Source organism: Musa acuminata, chromosome BXJ2-2 (genome assembly GCF_036884655.1).
Source record: "Musa acuminata AAA Group cultivar baxijiao chromosome BXJ2-2, Cavendish_Baxijiao_AAA, whole genome shotgun sequence".
NCBI lineage: Eukaryota > Viridiplantae > Streptophyta > Magnoliopsida > Zingiberales > Musaceae > Musa > Musa acuminata.
Window position 1 is genome coordinate 13,139,242 of NC_088339.1, and position 22,433 is coordinate 13,161,674.

General features: G+C 39.9%; 1 protein-coding gene across 3 annotated transcripts in view; it reads left to right on the forward strand.

The window, feature by feature from the left end:
- Window positions 1–22,056, forward strand: part of LOC103972956 (protein GRIP) — a 57,961-nt gene extending 35,905 nt beyond the window's left edge. Inside the window, exons 16-23 of one of the 3 annotated variants that reach the window (XM_009387377.3) lie at window positions 2,056–2,083; window positions 2,175–2,233; window positions 7,073–7,144; window positions 7,213–7,260; window positions 21,099–21,204; window positions 21,327–21,385; window positions 21,624–21,657; window positions 21,776–22,056. In XM_009387377.3, coding sequence (XP_009385652.2) covers window positions 2,056–2,083; window positions 2,175–2,233; window positions 7,073–7,144; window positions 7,213–7,260; window positions 21,099–21,204; window positions 21,327–21,385; window positions 21,624–21,657; window positions 21,776–21,780 — 411 coding nt within the window. In that variant the 3' untranslated portion in view covers window positions 21,781–22,056. Of the gene's footprint in view, window positions 1–2,055; window positions 2,084–2,174; window positions 2,234–7,072; window positions 7,145–7,212; window positions 7,261–16,651; window positions 19,294–21,098; window positions 21,205–21,326; window positions 21,386–21,623 lie in introns of those variants that run through there. The other 2 variants (XM_009387376.3, XM_065094890.1) reach the window with 2 other exon arrangements.
- Window positions 22,057–22,433: the final 377 nt, after the last annotated feature.

Genomic DNA, 22,433 nt, shown 5'->3' on the forward strand with positions numbered 1-22,433 from the left:
TTCTCCGATGTCGCTTCTCTCTGCTGCTGCTGCCACTGTCGCTGCTCGTCGCTACTCGCTGTTGCCACAATCGTTGCTCGTCGACTGCTCGCCGTTGCCACAATCGCTGCTCGCCGCTGTTGTCGTCGCTCGCTGCTGCCGTCGCCGCTCCCGCTGCCCCTCGCAGCTCCTGCTCCCACTCCCGTTGTCGCTCGTTGCTCCCGCTCTAGCTACGGTTGTCGCCTGCTACCGCTGTCGTTGCCTCAGTAGCCTTGGTCTTCTCACACTCTTCTCACTATACTATTAACAGTATATTAATAGTATACTGCTAACTATATACTAATAATAGTATTTTTATTTATTAGATTAATAATATATTATTTTGATTTTAATACTATTAATTTTATTTATTTAATAGTATTTTTTATTTAAAAAATAAAAAAATATACTATTATGATTTATTTATTTATTATGATTTTGTACCCGATTTTTTTAATTTAATAGCATATTTTTTATTTAAATAATTATATTTATTAATTATATTATATATTTTTATATTTTAGTGCCTCTCTTCGCTTGGGCGAGCGCTTAGTGCCTCGGACGTTTTTGGACCTTGGCGCCTTTTGGCGCCTAGTGCTTTTTAAATCATTGGAATAGAGTCAAGATAAGGATGAGATAGCGAATTTATCTTTTTTTACATGGTGGAGCAACTTTGTTGCATGTTCTTTCATTTCTTCTATTGTTGATGTTGAATCATTTACAAAGGTATGAGCAACATTGGGTTACATGTAAAAACTTGAAGATTTTAGTAAATTAAATTGAAGCAAATTGTATATACCTGCTTTTACCACCAAGTTGAACAACGAGATTCTATAGCCAATAGATCGAGGTTCTCGATCCTATGAATTTGTATATCAATATGATACATATATTAGATCTAATATTGAAATTACTTCCATGACATAGTGTATTGGTAAACCGTATGCCATTGGTGCATCAGCATGGAAATAGTATGCCATTGAATTTGTATATCAATATGGTATGTCTGTCGGACCTAATCTTGAGACTGCTCCCATGACATAGTTTATTGGTAAACTTGAATGCTGTTTGTGCATTAGCATGGTAATGGTTGCTCCCTGAACATCATGAATGATAACGATGGTAAGCTCTAATCACCGATTAGGATGCTTAATTGAGAAAGAGAGTAGGTGTAGCCTAATGGAGGGAGAATCATCAAAGATGGTCTATTCATATAATGGTTATATAACCACCGATTATAACCATGGAGGATATCTGCAAGATCGTGATTGACTCAATAGTTTACGGTGCTCCTCTTCTAGGTATGTCAAGACACCATAATAAACTGAGATTATCTGATTAACATTGACTTTCTCTTTTGTTGGACCAACCTAGAGTGGGAGAAGTGGGAAGAGTTTTGGAGGAAATAGGTTAGGAGGACATTTTAGATGATTGTGGCTAGCAACATAATGATGGATGAGGTGATCAATGGGCTCAATGCTACGGTTGTCATAGGAGCTGTAGAAAGCAATAAAAATCCATACCAGATTTCTCCCTTTTAACTCGAACTTCTGGAGTCTGAGTTCAAGATACACAAAGTAGCAGAAAGGGATTAGTATGGAGAAATCTAATTGTTTTTTTATTCCTATGTGAACCTAAAGAAGGTCCATATTCTATTAGGTAGATTTTAGTTGAGATGCTGGCAATTGGCATTATGCTCCTATTTATCGAGTATGTGCTCATGCCTTTAGCATCTATCAAGTTGCTGGTGTAACAAATGTCATAATGTATTCTAAATTAAGTGTTGATTTGTATTGCCTGGTTTCTTATACTTGCTAGTAGCATACTTCTTTGGCTGCATCTCTTGGGGATTAGGCTTTGTAAATGTCATGGGTTGCATAGTACATTTTATTACTTGTAAAAACCTTATTTTTTATTCATTTATGATTGATTGGTTGTCTCTTTCTTTTGCTGAGTATTAAGAATTTGTTTTATATGCATTTCCCCTTTTATTTTCTTAATATTAACAAAGGAATTTTATCTGACACTGTTTTTCAGGTTGAACATAATGGAAAACAAAACTCAGGTGATGAGAAGTCTACTGATCCTTGGTATCAGTTTACAAATTTTTGTTTGAAATAGTTGATTCATGTTCTCTTTTTATGTTGGAGTTTCAGCTTCTCAGAAGGATGATGCACAATTGTTGAGCATAGCAGCAGCTGAACAACAAATTCTGGTAATTCTAGTGAAGCTATTTTAATGCCTTTTTTTTCTAAATCTTCATTAACAAACAACTTTTTTTTCATCTGTGACGTCACGAATAAATTGGCTTATGTTGATGTTATGGATGTCTTAATTTGCGGTCCTTTTATTGATAATATTGATATGTTCAGCATGGGCCATTATGGAAGTTAGCATCATCCATGCTGACTGGATTGTGGAATGGCATCTGCTGGCATGCTGTAGAGATTATTATCAATGTGCTGTCACATGGGAAAAAAAAATAAAAAAGTTCAAAAATATAGAAACTAAGCAGGAATCTTTTTTGTTGACACCCAAAAAATACACATTCATCTCCAGTTACCCGTTGCCTTCCCTCTAACATGTATATAAGTGGTAGAAATGGGACTCCAAGTGCCATGGGAGTGGAATTTGGATCTACAACCCTTGAATGAGTTGACATCAAGGACCATCGTCTCATGTTGATCAGTGGTATTGGTACTAGGCCCGATTGGTATTTACTAGTTGGTATCGTTGTACCATATGTGGGTACAGTTTTAGGGAAAAGGGCCAAAAAATGGCTGAAAGTAAAAAAAAAACCATTTTAATGGCTTTTGTCCTAATTTAATGGTATTTGTATTTGTATTTTGATAAAAATAGTGTAAATAAGTCATAAATGAATAGGAATTGTTGGTTATTACGAGGAGAAAGTGGATTTATCTTTTTTGAATCATCGAGGAGTAACTTTGTGGCATGATCCTCCGTTGATCTTGAATCACCTAAATACGAGTTAGAGACGGTAGATTATATGTGGAAACTTTATCCAAATAAACGGAAGTCATATATACCTCCTACCACCAAAATGATTGATGAGACTTCATAGCCGATAGATCGGGATCCTCGATCCTATGAATTTGTATAACAATAAAGTATGTTTATTGGACTCAATCTTGAAATTGCTCTCCCAATATATTGTATTGATAAATCATATTTCATTGATGCATTAATGTAGTAATAGCTATTGCTTGATTATCACTAACAACACATGTTGAGGAGTCTCTTGAGGCAAGTATGACTTTGGCATGTATGGTAGGGAGGTTGGAGTACATTGGAACCTCTATTATCATCATTAACCTATTGTTATATATCATCAGAACAATCGGACTTGAGAACAAATGACTGGCTATCATCTTACATGTTTTGGGCATAGGATCCTATTTGTGTTGACATTGTAGAGGCTCTATTGCACAAGGTTCGTTGTATTATAGTGTACCGAGCGGTATGTACCGGTTCGACAGGGGGTCATGTAACGGTGGTACATTGGTACGCTCCCATGTACCATGTGTTGGTATGCTCGGTATGACTCAGTATAGCTCGGTACGTATCGTATCGACAATTGGTTGATACATCGGCACGGACTAGTAAGGCGAACCATGCTATCGCATGTGCTCAAAGTCATCTATTGGCTTCTCCTTTCCTTTATCCTTTCGACCATAAACGATACATGTGGATCCTCAAGCTCCGTGATTTGAATCTTCAATGGCATGCGTGAAATGTTTATCCTCCGTCAATGCTCCACTATGAGGTTGAGTTGACGGAACAATCGACTAGCCATTATTAGTCGAGGCATTGTTGTTGATGTCGCTAGGCTTTACAGACCTAATGGAGCGCCAACTACGAACAAAACGGGGAGGTGTCTCATCGCTAGATTGAAATTATTGCTCTTTAATTCTTTTTCAAGGGATCGATCGATGGTACCGCTTTCCCCTTGCTCTTCTCTTTCGTATGTTGGGAATGCTTCTGATTGTTGACTGCCACGACCTCGATTAGATTGACTTGAGGTTGTGCATCACCACGTTCTGATTAAGGGCACTCTTCCTCTTATTGTGGATTTTGTTCCCCTTCTATAGCCTCAATGATAAAACGAGATGGTCTCCTGCTTTATCAAGTAAAGGATCCCTTATGTTCTCTACTACTTTGGCACATTTTAGCATCGAGCATCAGTTAAGCATCTTCATTGTGTAATTGGAGGTCAAAAATGATTAATCTTTGATTCCTTTAGTTCTTTGTTGAGCTTGACTCACAATAGCTTTAAAACAGTGTAATACACATATACTAGCTTCTCCAAGCATCTATATAATAGCCGGTTGTGGACTTTCATGTGAATCAAGGTAAAGTTGATCAATTATGTTTGCATTTGCTCAATGTCGTCTTCAAGTTTCGTAATTTCGTGTCATACCGGCATATCGAGCCTTGTTTAGTACGATACACACCGAGGCGTACCGAACGGGAGTGGGTAAAGTCTCCATGGTTGATGAGATTGGAGGAGCTACTGAAGTCTCCATGCTTGAGTTGTGCCGCCTCCATCGTCAATGATCCTATGACGGCTCGGAACGAGATCTCCACTGAGCTATGGCTCGACATATGCCGCTGTTGCAGTAGTTGCTTACTGCTGAGGATGGACTATCATCTGCAGGGTAGAGGTAAATTCTCTACTTTGCTATTCTTTGACCTCCTATGCAAAAGGCGGTGGTGGAAAGTGCTATGGTCATTGGCAGTGGCGTCTCCACCGAAGGGGTCGTCCTGGGTCTCGTCATGGAGATCCGACGCCAAGAACCGGGCGAACATGGTCTCGGTCTCGGGGCTAGAGGCTTTAACGGGGAGGAAGTCCTTGCAGACTTCACCGAGTAGGGAGCTCGGGGTTGATCGATATCGGAGGAGGTCGGAGCTCATTTGCTATTGCTACTGGCGGCAGAGGAGATCGGATTCGGCTTTCGTTGTTCCTTATCCACTGAACGGATTGGCGGGCTGGTAAGGAAGGTTGAGATCTTTCGACGGCCGTGCCGAAGGAGACCCGTCCATCACGTCTCCTCCCTCTTCTTGACTCCCAAACTGCCCTCTCCTTGCTATCACTTTAAATCAAAAGAAGCTTCTTTTCCCACAAAAGATTTGAACCCACAACTTTTGCCTCTTCGCCATGAGCGCAGCTCCAAGCAATAGCTTCCTTGGAAACCACCCACCACCAAAGCTAAATCAACCAAACTATGTTTTCAACTAGAATGAAGCAAATTAAAGAGGCTGTTCTTATTCCAATCGGGAATCTTGGGGAGGAACCGATGAAAATTGTTCCTTTCATGGCTTGCTTCCCTCTTTGCCGCCCTTAAATTATTGATAAAAAATTTGGTACTGTCCAGTAGCGGGCAGTCCGCATGCCGAGAGGCTATCAAACTGGTACAAATCACCCGTACCGAGCGATACAATACGAAATTAAAAATCTTTGGTCGTTTTTTGTGAAAGCACATAGGCTGCAACCTTTGTTATATTAGGTGCCGACCCTCCAAAATGTAGCCATCAGTTCAAATTTTAAAATTTATAATTATTATTATAACAAATCATTAATGATTAGTTGAATTTACAATCAAATATGGGTGTCTATTACTAGTTTCCATAGTAGATCGACACAATATGCCTATTATTGGAGAATGAGCTGACACCTTCCAAGAATAATCAGCCCTTCGTTATAGCATCAGTTGCCTTATCGCTCTCGGATAGGAGCCGATATATTATATTCCTTAGAGCCTACAATGGGTCTGATCTAATGGCAAGGCTATATTGAATAGCAGGATTTAGGTATTGCAAGACAAATGATTTGTTTTATTCAATATAAAATGTTTAAACATATATTATTTAGATTCTAAATGAAGTCGAATGGTACATACTGCCCATTTCGAATGGTACGATAGTCCTTGGTTGACATGACAGGTTTTGTTACAAGATGGATGAAAGTGGTCTAATACTAAACTCAAATTGACCACCTGGACCAAATGGATTGGGAAAAATTGTGGGCCAAAATGTTACATGGAAAAGGCTCCTGGCATTGCATCTCATCACCTCATTGGAATGAGTTATTATGGTCAAGATCCATAGTTTCATCAAAAATCAAATCCTTGGCATCGGGGTTCTTTTCAATTTGCAGTTCCAATTTCATTTGGTCCTATTACAACTGCTTGTTAAGTGCCTCTCGGACTAAATTTGAAGACTCTCATATATCGACCTGAAGGGGACTTGCTGTTGTGAATTGGTCATTCTAACTGGTCTTTCGAAAAGTCACTGCATTAAGTCAAAGAATGGATACAAAAACTACCGTCAGCATCAGAGGATTCAAGATCACAAAGATCTATAGCATGTTTCTCTGCCACAAAATGTGGATCTAGAATGCCTAGCACTAGCAGCAATCAAATCACTGCTTTGTTAGTCTCACGGAAGATATAAGCAAAAGTAATATTGCCAAACAGCATTATGAGCTTAAAAATATCCTTATACACACTAAATTGTCTCTATGGAGGGGGGGTTTCCTGTTGCTAATCACATGAATGACATTGGAGGCATCACATTCCACTTGCAATTTAGTGATCCCTTCACTAAATTGTCTCTATGGAGGGGGGTTTCCGGTTGCTTATACACACTAAATTGTCTCTATGGAAGGGGGTTTGCGGTTGCTAATCACATGAATGACATTGGATGTATCACATGCCACTTGCAATTTAGTGATCCGTTCTGCCACTGCCACTTGAATGCCCTCTATAACGGCAAGCACCTCACAGTCTGCCTTCATTAGCCTCAACATATCTGCCGCCTGAGGAACCCCTTGCTTGAACCTGCCTTTATTATCCATTCTAGTTTCCTTTTCTCTAGTATGACTTAATTGTCCATTCTTTTAAGTTCCTATTTATAAATAAGATTTCAGATAAATGGTGATATGATATTATTGTAATTTCTAAGTATAAAGGTCTTAATACATTTGCTTGAACATGTTCCTGTGCTGAGATTCTTGGTTGTGGGATTTTGATTTCAGCTTCTGGCTAGGCAACAAGCTCAAAGGGAGGAAGAACTGGCTCAGTCACAAAGGCATATTCTAGCACTTCAAGTAAGCTTTCAACTGTTTAGTATTCTTCTTATGTTTGTAGAATATTTTTAATTCTTGATATTTTTCAGGAAGAGATTGAAGAGCTTGAACATGAAAATCGTCTTCATAATCAACAGGTTGGTCCAATTACCCTAGTACATCCCAAGTTCTGTAACAATGAACTTAGTTAAAATACGTTTTTGATCTTACCATAGCTATTGTACAATTTTCCATCTTTTGTTTGATGTGACTTCGTAGTTGCCTTTTTTGCTATTGGTCGAAGCAGTTTGTTATATTTAAATTTATTTTCTCCTGATTGTTCCCGTTCTCTCCGGCAGTATGTTAATTTGATAAACATAGTAAACTGTATAATGTAGATCATTTAAAGATGTTCACAGGCAATGCGTTAATGTGAAAAAGAAAGTTTCGTACGTGCTTAGGGACTCATTAAAGTTGAAAATTTAGAAATAAAATTAGAGACATGAATCACTTTATTGTATCTATTTTAATTGGAAAATTAAAGTTAGAGACATGAACCAATTAGTTTGTTTATATCTATTTTAATTTTTTAGATGATTCACTTTGTACTTTTCATATTTTCGATAATAGTAATAAAAAATTATTTTTATTTCCTTGGACCAAGAAAAATAATCTTTTGTTGTAGGGAACCCAGCTGATAACCTAATAAGCTTCCTATAAGATGTGCTTTCCTCAGCCCTTCCTCCTGTTCTCTCTGTTTATTCTCTACAATGCTACCAGAACCAAGGAGAAAAGCAGTCATCTAATGATTAGAAAGAAGGGAAGAACAACATTTGTTTCTCTGAAGAAAGTCTACCTCAAGTACCAGACTGCTGCTCTAATTTCAATGAATATATTCTACCATTGTGTTCTAATCTTAGCTCTTGTGATGACCTAAAGCTCATGCTAGAATCTTATAACACTGAAAACAAAAACTGGAATTAAAAGCAGCTCCATGACTGCCCCGATTATTTTATCAGCAAACTGAATTCATGATAACCTTGACAAAATCTCAAGTTGTTTACAACAAAAATGTGGTCCAATACATGATTAACTTAGGCAATTAGTTTCCAAGAAATTTTAAATTTTATCAACATGGATCTCTTTGAATACTCTACCATGTTCTTTTGCAAGTTGTCTTATTGCATGTTTAAAGGAAGCACAATATAGAGCCAGAAGGCTAAAGACATTGGAGTAATGGTCTTGATAGGTTTTTTTTCTTCAAACCATACCTTATCAGACTAATAGCTCACAAATTAGCCATTTTATGTTATCAGGGCACCACATGTAGGCACTTGTAATTGCTGCTACAACCCATTTTGAAGGGCATGTATCAGCATAGAAGTCCTTCTGTTGGTGAAATTGTGTTTGATAATAAGAAATTAAGTTTACACTTTCAAATACTAAAGTATATCAGCCTCTTTTAAGCATGTGTTATCTTAAATGTTATCTAAGTTTTGGTTCAAGTCTTTATCTACTCGGTTGGAGTTTACCATCCATAAGATATGAGGGTTGAAAGTTTGATATTTTGCTTGGACTAGTACAAAACAGGTGATACATATCGATCTGCATGTGAATTGGTATGTGGACTGCCTTCGTTTTGGACAATCTGTCTGAACCATACAAAAAGATATATTTAAAAACATACTTTAAGGCTCGTGATTATGTACCTTCTTGATGTAGATGAGTAGCAGTGAATCTCTTTGCAAATCTGTTTTCTTTTTTATAGAGGAATAGAATAAGAGCAAAAAAAGAAAACAAAGAGATAATGAAAAAATAAATTGATAACGACTAGACTCGTTCTGCCTCAAGGAGTAATCTAATTCTTGGATGAAGGCATCCCACCTCCACAAGTCTTGTACTTGGACGATGCAACCATGATATAGTGGAAACAAATATGTCCTCACGCCACTCTTATATGATAAAAGAATTTGAACTATAATCTTTTCGCCCCTCTATATAGGCCCCAGATACAAAGCATAAAAAGAAAATTATAGAAATAATAAAAATTATCATTGCATTAAATCAAATATGTGATCTCTTCTTTCTTTCGAATAAGATAATATTCCTTGATTTGAAAAGTAATCTTCCCCTTTTGATAATATTCCTGATTGATAAACTTTAATACATAAATCTTTCAGATCTTCAATCAAGATCGAATGAGATTTTTTTCTCTTTTTTTCAATATTTGCTTTTTTTCTCATTGAGTATATGTTGCTATATGACAACTTATGACATATGCAAAATTCCCCTAAACTGGTCAAATTTATTTAAATATCTGATAAAAATAAATTGTTCCTGTATCATATGCTTTCGCTGTGTAGGAACTTGCTTTGGATCAAGACGGATTGACGTTGATGATAGAATATCTTGGCTAAACTAAAAAATCTGGTACCTAGCCCTAGCCCCAATTTCGTAACCAACGGTTTCGGTTTTAGGCTTTTGGGAATCGGAACCAAATCGATACTAGGTAGTTTCATTACGGGTATAGAAATTCATCCACTTTGTGACTTTGATTAAAAATTTTAAATAAAATTATGATTATTTTGCAATTATAAATTATGTTCTATTTAAAAAATAAAAATAAAATAAAATTTGATTTTGGTTCATAACCTAAATTGAAATTGAAAGTTCATGAACAATTGAAGGTTTCGATTTTGGTTCTTTAATTGTTAGTTCCAGTTTCGGTCCCGAACCAAAATAATATTTTTCAATATTTAATTTTTTAATTTGTAATTAAAAATAATTTATAGCTTAAAAGAATCATAATTACTTTAAAATTTTCATCAAAGTCACAAAGTGTATGTGTTTCTATACATGTAATGACAAAAACATATTGAAAAATAGATGCATCTATCCTATGTTGGATGTCTTGATTGTTCTTTTGGTTGATATATCTTGCATTCGTGGGCAATCTCTTGGCCCTGTTGCTCCGTTTTGGTTTATTCATCAATATATGCTTGGGCCTCAACTAATTTGGGGCTCATACTTGAATGGGTATCATCAAGATGCTTCACTCAATGCTGAAAGATTGCTCCACAGTAACTGTTGATATTGGAGTTTTTAAAATTTGTTTTACAATAATTGTTAAAATTGGGAAGGTTGTTGAATGATGTGCACCCACCATTGAAGAATAAAAAATTGCATACCTGTAGGCTATCACCAAACTTAAAAGTTAAATAAATATGAGGCTCAGAGTTTGCGCTCAATAATGCTGTCTGTCTTTTGTCTTTAGACAACAATTTTTTTCCTCTACTAATTCTACTACCTTGTTCACCAACTTGATCGATAAATTAATAAGGTTGGGAGGTAATGTGTCGAGTGTAATGTCACGAATGGTCGTCGCGCACTCGCAACAACTCCGTTCAACGAACCGTTCGTCGCTCACACCTACATGTACAGCTACTTGACAGCATGTTTTCTCTTGGTTTTGAGTCATTTTGCTTGTAAAAATGAAGTTCGAACAAGTTGCAGCGTTACAAAGCGACCACTCACCGAACCGAGCAAAACAGCCCCAAAACAGCCCAAAACAGCTCCGTTTTCACGTGTCGCGGGCTGATTTCTGGAATCTGCCTCCGCTCACCAAAACGTCAGCCATCTTAGCCCCTTTGAACCCCCCGGGTGGCACAGGGCTGGATGGGGCTTCGGTATAGTACCGGGCGTTGAACACTCTTTCGCAAGTTCGCATGTTGCCTTGACGGGAACTTGTTGTCGCGCCCGGGACTCGGTGAGCAGCTGTTTGTGGGCTTGCAGCTGTTCGTTCAACCTTCTAAAGCCCTTGTTTTCCCCCTCTCCCTCTTTTCTCTTGTGCACGCAAGGTGCTCGCTGAATTGCTTGTAAAGCTTCCCCTTTTCGTGAGACTTCGGGACTTGTCTGTTGCTCGTTCTTTCGAACTAATCAACTTTCTCTTTTACAGGTCCTTCGGGACCTGCGAGAGGTTACAAGTGGGCTGATCTTTGCGGAGCAATATCGCAAGGGCGAAGCGTGTCTTAGGCAACGCAAGCTAAGTTCGCGTCTTGGCCGCAAGGGTACCTCACGCCTTAGGCAATTCCAGCTAAGGCCGTGACATTGTGGTATTAGAGCGGGCAAGCACTTCGAGCGAGCAGCAAACGAACTTCGCAACTTCGCCATAGCAAAGCATCGTGGCGAATCAAGCAAGACGGGGCAAGCCGGACCCTTGCCCCAAGCAGCCCAGGTGGGCTGCATGTGCACACTCGCTCTCATGCTGTTGGAGCCGCTCAAGAGGAGCGCGACAGCAAACATGATGAGCGAGAAGTTGGCTACTCTCCGCGAGTGGAGGAAGCGCAATCTGGAGCGCTAACTGGGAAAAAGAGTCACAAGGAGAGACTCACAATGGCGGTAACCCGCTTGGATGTTCTTGAAGCGAGCATAGAGGAACTCTACCATGGCCAACAAAGGCTTGTTGGGGTAGAGAGCTCGCAAGAGGAAGCGGAGTCCAGGATCGACAAGGTCGAGGCCCTAGTCGACCGACTGTCTGATGACACCAAAGACTCCGTGCAACACTTACAGGATGTTGTGGTGGAACTCACTTCAAAGGTGGCCATGCTCACAAGAACACTAAATGTGGGAGGAAGCAACACCCGCGTTGCACCGTCACAAAATTTGAGGGCACCCGAGCCTCATGGATATGGAGGGGCCAGAGATGCCAAAGAGCTCGAGAACTTTCTGTTCGACATGGAACAATACTTCCGAGCTACGAGGCCCGATTCTGAAGATACCAAAGTTTCTATAGCAATAATGTATCTGAACGGAGATGCGAAACTGTGGTGGCGAACCCGTCGGGAGGAGATCCAACAAGGTCGGTGTCGAGTCGATACATAGGAGGACTTGAAGCGGGAGTTGAGAACTCAGTTCCTACCGGAGAATACAGAGTTCGTCGCAAGAAGGAAGTTGAGACAACTCCGCCAGAGTACCACCATCCGAGACTATGTGAAACAATTTTCTGCACTAATGCTGGACATACATGACATGTCCGAGAAGGACAAGTTGTTCAGCTTCCTCGATGGTTTGAAGCCATGGGCTCAACATGAGCTAAATCGAAGGAATGTAACTGATGTGGTCGGGGCAATTGCTGCTGCAGAAAGGCTCACCGACTTTGTTTCTTTCGAAGACCTAGGGAGAAGGAAACAATCTTCAGGCAATCGCCCTCCAAAACATTCTCGAGGGAAGGAGCTCGGGAGCGAACAAAAGAAGAAGAGTTCCCACAAAGGGCCAAACCCGAAAGGCAAGACCTCAAAACCTGGAGGATGTTTCTTGTGCGGAGGACCGCACATGGTGAGGGAGTGCCCACAAAAACAGGCACTCAATGCTTTGACGGTTTCCATCCACCCCCCCCCCCCCCCCCCCTCCGATCGGACAAGGGCAAAGCTGTTGCTCTTAGTTCGAGCAGTTCTGAATCCAACAGCGACGACGAGGAGTCGCAAGGACCCCGAATGGGAGCAATGCGTTTGTTGAACGCCATGCAGGGTCAAGTGGGGGAGAACATCAAGACAAAGCTACAAAAAGCAGGAAGTAGTGAGTTGATGTATGTGGACATCAAGCTAAATGGCCAAACGACCCGTACAATGGTGGACACGGGCGCTACCCACAACTTCATAGCCGATCGAGAAGCACAGCGACTTGGGTTGATTTTGGAGAAGAGCCCAAGCCGAATGAAGGCGGTGAACTTGGAGGCCAGGCGAATCTCCGGGTTGGCGAAGGGAGTTCCCATCAAAATCGGGACATGGAGCGGGAACACCAACATGATAGCCGTGCCATTGGATGACTTCCAAGTGATTCTTGGAATGGAGTTTATGCACGCGGCGAAGTTGGTGCCGATGCCGTTCTTGAACTCCCTATGTATGATGGGAGGCGATGACCCCTGCGTGGTTCCCGTCTCTCGGAGAGGAACCAAGGAGCCCCAACACATATCGGCATTACAACTGAAGAAAGGGGTGCAAAAAGACGAATTAACATTCATGGCTGCTATGAAGCTAGAGCCACTCAACGAGAAGGCCATTCAAGAACCTGCTCTGGTGGCGAACGTCTTGAAAGAGTTCAATGACGTTATGCCACACGAGTTGCCGAAGACTCTTCCACCACGCAGAGGCATGGATCACAGCATCAAGCTGGAGCCAGGAGTGAAGCCTCTAGCGAGACCACCCTACCGCATGTCCCCGCCAGAGTTGGCGGAACTCAGAAAGCAGTTAGGTGAATTGCTAAGCGGTGGTCTCATTCGCAGCTCTAAAGCACCTTTCGGAGCTCCAGTTCTCTTCCAGAAGAAACAAGATGGGAGCCTCCGATTATGCGTCGACTACCGAGCCCTTAACAAAGTGACAGTGAAGAACAAGTATCCCATCCCGCTTATCGCGGACTTGTTCGACCAGTTGGGCAAAGCTAAGTATTTCTCGAAGCTCGACCTTCGGTCGGGGTATTGGCAGGTGCGCATTGCTGAAGGCGACGAAGCGAAGACTACTTGTGTGACCAGGTATGGAGCGTTTGAATTCTTTGTGATGTCTTTCGGCTTAACCAACGCTCCGACCACGTTCTGCATTCTCATGAACCAGCTATTCAAGGAGTATTTGGATAAATTCGTGGTTGTCTACTTGGACGATATCGTCGTCTACAGTCAAACGCTCGAGGAGCACGTCAAACACCTTCGGACAATTTTCAAGGTTCTTAGGGAGAACACTTTGTTAGTGAAAAGGGAGAAATGCTACTTTGCTCAAACTGAGATCTTATTCTTGGGGCATCGAATCGGTGATGGCTTCATTCGGATGGATAAGTCGAAGGTGCAAGTGGTTGCGGAATGGCGAACTCTAAAGAAGGTGCTAGAGTTGAGATCCTTCCTTGGTTTCATCAACTACTCTCGACGCTTCATAGCGGGGTCCTCGAAGCGTGCAACTCCACTGACGGAGTTACTGAAGAAAGAGCAGCCTTGGAAGTGGTCTGATAAATGTGAAATAGCATTCCAAGATCTGAAGGCTGCTGTTATGGAAGAACCAGTACTCAAATTGCCAGACTATGGGAAGCCTTTTGAAGTCCATACAGATGCTTCGGACTTCGCTATTGGAGTACTCATGCAGGAGGGTCATCCGGTGGCCTATGAGAGCCGTAAACTCAACGAGACCGAGCGGCGGTATCCAGTGCATGAGAAGGAGATGACAGCGGTGATCCACTGTCTACGAGTTTGGCGATACTATCTTCTCGGATCGCGATTTGTGCTGAGGACGGACAATATCGCTCTGAGCTATTTCCAAACTCAAAAGAAGCTCTCCCCAAAGCAGGCACGATGGCAGGACTTCCTGGCTGAATTTGATATGGCAATAGAGTACAAGCTCGGAAAGGCGAATGTCGTGGCTGATACGCTGAGTCGGAAAGTGGAACGCGTGAATGCCGTACAACTGGAGGGCAGAGGCCAAGCAAGTCAGTTGCACTCCAACTTCCTTTCCCGAATCAGGGATGGACTGTATAGTGACCCCCAGGCAGTTATCCTGATGCAGCTCATCAAAGAAGGCAAGGCACGATGATTTTGGGTCCAGGAGGGACTCGTTTACACAAAAGGGAATAGAGTTTATGTTCCCTGAGTGGACAATTTGAGGCGTGAACTCTTAAAAGAGTGTCACGATTCCCTTTGGGCTGGACACCCAGGCATTCACAGAACGTTGGCTCTCGTGGAGAGGGCCTTCTATTGGCCGAAGATGGGTACTGATGTGGAGGAATATGTTCGAACATGCCTCACTTGCCAACAAGACAAGGTGGAGCAACGGAAGCCGGTGGGACTTTTGGAGCCGTTGCCCGTACCAGAAAGGTCGTGGGAGAGCATTTCCTTGGACTTCATATCAAGCTTGCCACTTGTAGGGAGACTCGGATCGATACTCGTGGTGGTCGATCGGTTTTCAAAGTATGCAACTTTCATTGCTGCTCCCCTACACTGTTCAGCAGAGGAGGCGACCATGCTGATGATGAAGGATGTGGTGAAGTATTGGGGAGTCTCACAAAATATCATTAGTGATCGAGACGCTCGGTTCCTGGGACGATTCTGGACCGAGCTATTCAAATTGTTGGGGTCAAAGTTATACTTCTCTACAAGCCTCCACCCCTAGACGGATGGCCAGACTAAAAGGATAAACTCGCTCCTGGAGCAATATCTTCGGCACTACGTGAGTGCCAACCAATGAGATTGGGTGAAGCTGTTGGACATTGCCCAATTCTTCTACAACTTGCAGCGGAGCTCTGCATCCAACAAGAGCCCCTTCGAGATCATAACTGGACAACAACCGTTGACTCCACACACCATGGCCATTGGGTATACTGGGAGTAGTCCGTCAGCCTACCATTTTGCAAAGGAGTGGCATCGAAATGCAGATATTGCGCGGGCTTACTTGGAGAAGGCGGCAAAAAGGATGAAGAAGTGGACAGACTTGGGAAGGCGACCGCAAGAGTTCAAAGTTGGCGATTTGGTGTTGGTAAAGCTCCAACCAGCATCACTCCAATTCTTCAGGAAAAGAGTCCACAAAGGATTGGTGCGTAAGTATGAAGGGCCCTTCCCAATTATCAGCAGGGTAGGCAATGTTTCTTACAAGTTGCAGCTGCCGGCGTGGTTCAAAATTCACAACGTTCTTCACGCCAGCAACCTAAAAGCCTACCACTCGGATCCGCAAGATGCTTCTCGAAGTGTTTCAACTCGGCTACCTCCCATCACAGCCTCCTACGAGAAGCGAGTTGAAACCATTCTGGCGGACCGCAAGATAAAGCTACCCAACGGAGCTGAGCAGACAGAGTACTTGGTGAAGTGGCGAAAACTTTCCCGAACTGAAGCCAGTTGGGAGCCTGAAGACGCCCTGTGACATGAAGAAGAAATCATCAACAACTACCAACAAGCGTCGACGAGGGTGTCGACAGTTTAAGTGGGGGAGAATGTCACGAACGGTCGTCGCGCACTCGCAACAACTCCGTTCAACGAATCGTTCGTCGCTCACACCTACATGTACAACTGCTTGGCAGCATGTTTTCTCTTGGTTTTGGGTCATTTTGCTTGTAAAAATGTAAGTTCGAACAAGCTGCAGCGTTACAAAGCGACCGCTCACCGAACCGAGCAAAACAGCCCCAAAACAACCCAAAACAGCTCCGTTTTCACGTGCCGCGGGCTGATTTCTGGAATCTGCCTCCGCTCACCAAAACGTCAGCCATCTCAACCCCTTTGAACCCCCCGGGTGGCACAGGGCTGGATGAGGCTTCGGTATAGTACCGGGCGTTGAACACTCTTTCGCAAGTTCGCACGTTGCCTTGACGGGAACTTGTTGTCGCGCCCGGGACTCGGTGAGCAGCTGTTTGTGGGCTTGCAGTTGTTCGTTCAACCTTCTAAAGCCCTTGTTTTCCCCCTCCCCCTCTTTTCTCTTGTGCACGCGAGGTGCTCGCTGAATTGCTTGTAAAGCTTCCCCTTTTTGCGAGACTTCGAGACTTGTCCGTTGCTCGTTCTTTCGAACTAATCAACTTTCTCTTTTACAGGTCCTTCGAGACCTGCGAGAGGTTACAAGTGGGCTGATCTTTGCGGAGCAATATCGCAAGGGCGAAGCGCGATTTAGGCAACGCAAGCTAAGTTCGCGTCTTGGCCGCAAGGGTGCCTCACGCCTTAGGCAATTCCAGCTAAGACCGTGATAGTAAGTCAAACCATAATGATCATGTAAGTTAATGACCATTTTTAACTTTCCTCAAATTTTCACTAATGTTAACATCTAAATAAAAATAATTATACTAAAATAATTATGCAAACCATCTGTTCGACAATGAGAATATAAAGTAGAAGCAACAAGGTAAATATGTGGAATATCTATAAAATAATTAACTTATTGAGTTTCCATTCACATAATAGTCATATTCAATTAATTATTATTTTTGGTATCATTCTAATGCTTCAATAATATTCAATTAAAAATAAATAGAGAGTAGGATAATAAACACCGGATAAATGTGTAAGTAGCATTATTGAAAACTTTAAAGTATCTAAAATTATTTTACAAGCATTCCAATTTTATGGATACAAATTTAATTGCTTTACATTATTTGTAATAAAAGTATATAATAATTCTCTATATTCAAAACTCATTAAGTAGTTGTTGAGTTGAATTTCATCGGATAGGAACATCACGAGGAAATCTTTTTGGTTCTTTTGCTATTTATTTTGTAAAATCTTGCTCACTTTTTTGTTGCTTGTGGACGAGTGCACAAACGTGAAATTTCTTGTTTAATGAGAAGTCTTTCTTGAACACATAAACTTGAAACCTGGCATGAATATCTAATATTGACAAACTTGCTTTAACTCAAGGATGGAGTATTTGTAGATGCATTATCAAAGAAATTTAAAAAAAATTAAAACCAAGTTATACTCTTCCAAAATAGTTTTGATAATTCTTTAAATATTATCGACATTATTTCGTACATCAAAACTCTAAATGCAATTACTCTCTTTTGCATGCTCTAATCACTATCAATCCAATGATATGTAATTCTTATGCAAGAGTTCATTTGCTAATAATCACTCCAAATATAAAAATAAACTAAAACACGTCCATCAAAAGATCGAAATAAGTTTTGCAAATCTTTCTTTACCTCTTTTATAACAGTGTGTGTAAGTGAATCGAGGAACACGTCTTATAGCAGAATTTAAAGTATTTTGATAATAATTCACAAAATCTAATTTTTCACCAAAACAAAAACAGAGGTGTTCGTTGAAAACAAATCTTGCTAATTCTTTGACTTTTTTCCAGGGAAAAATGAACAGAAGGGTTTGTTGGGTACTTGACTTTTTTCCAAATTAGCTTTACGTATGATGTTTCTTTTCAAGATGCTTTCTAAATGTCCTATATCCACCTCCTGAAATTGAAAACTTCCACTTGCCATTGAAATTAGCAAGTTAGTGAGAACTTAGGAGGGGTAGAGAATGCTATTGCAAAAGAGATTGCAATAAGAGAGAGCTTAGGGGGAGAGTATAGAGATTGCTCAAGGCTTTGGTGTGAAGAAAAATGAGATTTGGAGGTATTTATAAATTTTTGACAATTTTCTTTCCCAAAATGCCTCTTTAACTATATGTTATTTAGCGATTGAAAGAGGCAATTTTGTCTTTTCATTTTTTAAATTTTATTATGAAATGACCAAAATGCCCGTTCAACTTCTATTTATTGGGATGTTGGAAGGGGCAGATTGGTTATTTGCCCTTGTCCCTAACATTTGGTGCCTATGCCAGTCTAACAAATAGTGGATTAGGCCCAAATGGTCTGTCACAATCAATTTTGATCGTTGATTTTTTTAAAAAAACTTAGCCAATTTTAACTGTAACCGAACCGAATCACCCCAATTCTGGCTTGGTTTGGAGCCGTTGAAACATTTACTGATTCAAAAAGAATCGAGACCAGGGCTACTAATAACAATATGATGTAAGAGAGTAGCTGTGAATTTCTTTATTTGATAATAGAGGAATAGAAAAAGAGAAAAGCAAGAAAATAATGAAGAGATAATAAGAAAATATATGGATAACTACTGGACTTACTCTGGCTCAAGGAGCAAAACTCATGGGATGAAGGCATCATACCTCCATGTGTCTTACATCTGAACGATGGAACCATGCCGTCAAAAAAAAAAAAGTGGTCTTGCACCACTTACACACGAGTTACTAATCTATTCTAAAATAAAGAAAAAAATTATAATTGCATCAAATCAAATATATAACATCTTCCTTTTTATGATATTCTTGATTAGTGAACTTCCATCGATGAATCTTTTAGATCTTTAATTAAGACTGGATCATGTTTCTTTCGGTTTTGTGTATTTCCTCTTTTTCTTTCTTATTCGATACATGTTGCCATGTGGCAACTTACGAAACATGTGAAATTCCCTTGAACTAATCGTATTTATTCAAATATGAGATAAAAATAAATTGGTTCTGCATCAGACACCTCGGCTGTGCAAGAACTCGCTCCGAGTACATATAAGTAAGATATGGATTGACCTTGATGATAAAACATCTAGGCTAAACCAGAAGCTATGATACAAATGCACATCTTACATGTGGATGATGGAATCATACCATCGGAAAAACAAATGTGATCTCGCACCATTTACATATGTATATATACATATATAATTTAGGAAAAGGACATTTTACTGATCCAACCTATGATACTGTGAACTACAATCTTTTTGCCTTATTATATAGGCCCCAAGTACAAGAACAAAAGGGAAAATACAAAAATAAAAAATTCAATTGCATCAAATCAAATATATTATTTGTTTCTGCAAAATTAATATTCCTTGACTTGATTTGAAAAGTAATTTGTCCCTTTTGATGATATTTTTTATTGATAAAGAATCTTTTAGATCTTCAATCAACACCAAATCGGATTTCTTCCAATTTTTAGTATTTGATTCTTTTTTCTTCATATAGATTACATGTTGCAATATGGCAACTTATGACATATGCGAAATATCACTGAATTAATCAAATTTATTCAAATAAAAGATAAAGCTAAGTTGGTTCTGCATCACCTCTTCGCCCGAACTTGAACCCTTCGTGTTGCCGCCCACTACTTACCATGTGCAATTATGCTTCCTCTTCTCTTCCTTTGGTGTCCTCTTCCTCCACCAGCTCATCTTCTTCCTCTTCTTTTTTTCTCCTCTTCCTCCATCGTCTCCTCTTCTTCCTTCCCCTTGTTTTGTCCTCCTCTTCCTTCACCACCCCATTCCTTTTCTCCTTCTTGCTTTTTGAGACACTGATTGTACAATGTGTCAGTACACTGGTAACCAGCCAATATGTACTGGTTCGGTTAGCAACCATTATGGGTTTGGTATGTGAAACAACCATTGTTGAGTTGAGCAGGTTCATATAAACTGCTTAAGGCCATAGTTAATTGCAAAGTTGAAATATATTCCTTGCTGTCGCTTGTCTGGCAAGTAATTCTTTGGTGCCTATGAGTGATAATCTGTAATGTCCTAACCATTTTGGATGATAAGGATATGTTTTTTGAGATAGTAGGTTTGTTATTCTCACTATTAGGATCTTGGGCATAAGCATTTAGGGCGGCGTGGTTCCGTCTGTTATTGGGTAGGTATGTTCTTTACATGTGGGTTGCGGTAATCGGTGTCACAGCATTTCTGTGGACTACTTCGTTTGGCCTAAAATATGTATGGCTTACTTCTTGCATAACAAGATACAATGTAGTAGTGTTGTGGTTTACTGCTCTTACAGGGAAGATATTTGTCCAATGCTGGATTGATATGACCAGCTTAGTCTGGTATTTTCTCGACCCCCATCAAGAACCAGTTCCCATAAAATGTTATTTCTGGATTTGGGCCGGTTTAGGCCAATTTAGTGTTACACTGGTTGAGAAACTAAATGATGAAAAAAAAAGAATAAATTGCTTGAAGCATCGACTAGAGCATCTATTGCAGTTTGCCTATTTTCACTCCTGGAGCTCAACAAGCATCAATGAGTAAGAAGAGGATGATCAAGAAGAATAAGTTCAGAATTGAAAGACCTGCATATTTTCTTTTCTCTATTCTTTCTGGTGGTCCATCGTCACCTCCATTTTTCATTTTTTTTTTCTTTCATTCCATGCTGGTCAGTTCTGATTGGTTTGCTGGTACAATATTGGTCCCATACGGGACCAATGTGTTCTGGTAGCATGTTTTAGAACCTTGTCGATGTACTCGGGTTAGACCTACCTTGTAACTGTAGAAATTGAATTACTTCATTGAGAATTTCAAGCATTTTGAGTTAACTGATAACCTGAAACGTAAGTATTTTGGGTCATGCGATTTAAGTTTCGCTATATTCAAATTATTGGATTAGTATGCCTATTGGACTGTGGGCCCTGACATGTATATTTGCCAACAATGATGATGCCTAAGACACAGAATTATCTGATTTAGATTCATTTTACTTTTCCACAATATCTTGTAGGAAGCAATGTTAAAGGAGGAGCTCCGGAACATGGAAAGATCAAACAAACGTGAAGGAATAGACATGACATATTTGAAAAATGTTATATTAAAACTGCTAGAAACAGGTACAAGAAAAGCTCAACCTAAAACATTCAATCTTTTTCGTCTTGGACAAACCATGTCATTTTCATTTAGAAATGTATAGGCAAGAAAGGCCATGGGGATTTCATAACGTCATTTTTCACAGGTGAAGTGGAAGCCTTACTTCCAGTGGTTGCAACATTATTACAATTTAGTCCTGAAGAGGTAACCTTCGCTTGCTACTGTAGTATTTGTGATGTTGTAGAAAATCATTTTTGTATTTTCTTTGGATGTTCATTCATGCTATATGTAGTATATAATTATCTAAATAAAATTTCCTTAGTTGTTTTGTGATTATGCCAATCCTTACAAAAATAATGTTATTCCTGAACCGAATTGATAAATTTACGAAACATATGCTTAATCTCTGTTATTATCATTATTACGTGTTATCTATTCACAGATAAGGAAATGCCAGCAGCCATACCGCTCCTCAGGTGATGTTATCTCCAGTCCAGCAGCATCATATTCTGATGCATCTACGCCTAGATCACTTTTCTCTAGATTCTCATTTTAGTGAAGATACCATGGCATTATTCTTTTTGCTTAATTCAGGATGAGAGGATTACAGTTTAATAGCATCGTCTTTTCCGCTTGCTTGATCCTGTTTCAAGGAAACAACTCCAATTAGGGTACACTCAAAAGACTTGCACTCAGCTTGTTTTTTTTGCGACCATGGCTGTTGTACCTGCTTGTAAGAATATTATGTTGTACATAAACGAGATGGAGAGTACTACCCATTCATCTGTATCTTTTCTTCGTTGGCTAAACATCCTGCTAAATAGTTCACATGATCATTGATTATTTGGTTTTGTCATGATGTGTGTTGAATTGAATACTTTGATGTCGATGTTTGTGTAAGTTGGACGATGGATGACTTGAGCTTGTCTTGGATTTACGTAAAATCTGAATTAAATTTTTGGTTCGAAATTGATTATATTTTTTTGTTATGAAGCTAAACTGATGGCAAAAGAAATTCCCAGTTATTTGAAACTAATTTAACTTATCACTAGGAAAACTACTGCTTGGGAAAGATATTCAAAATCATTAAATAAAAATTTACTTATGAAACAATGATATGACAAATTAGATGTACATGTCTAGCCATATATGTCGAACATCTTATATATAATCATTTGAGTAGTTAAGAAATAAAATTTGAGATTTATTACCAAAAATAATTGTTAATTGTACGTTATTAAATTTTTCTTAG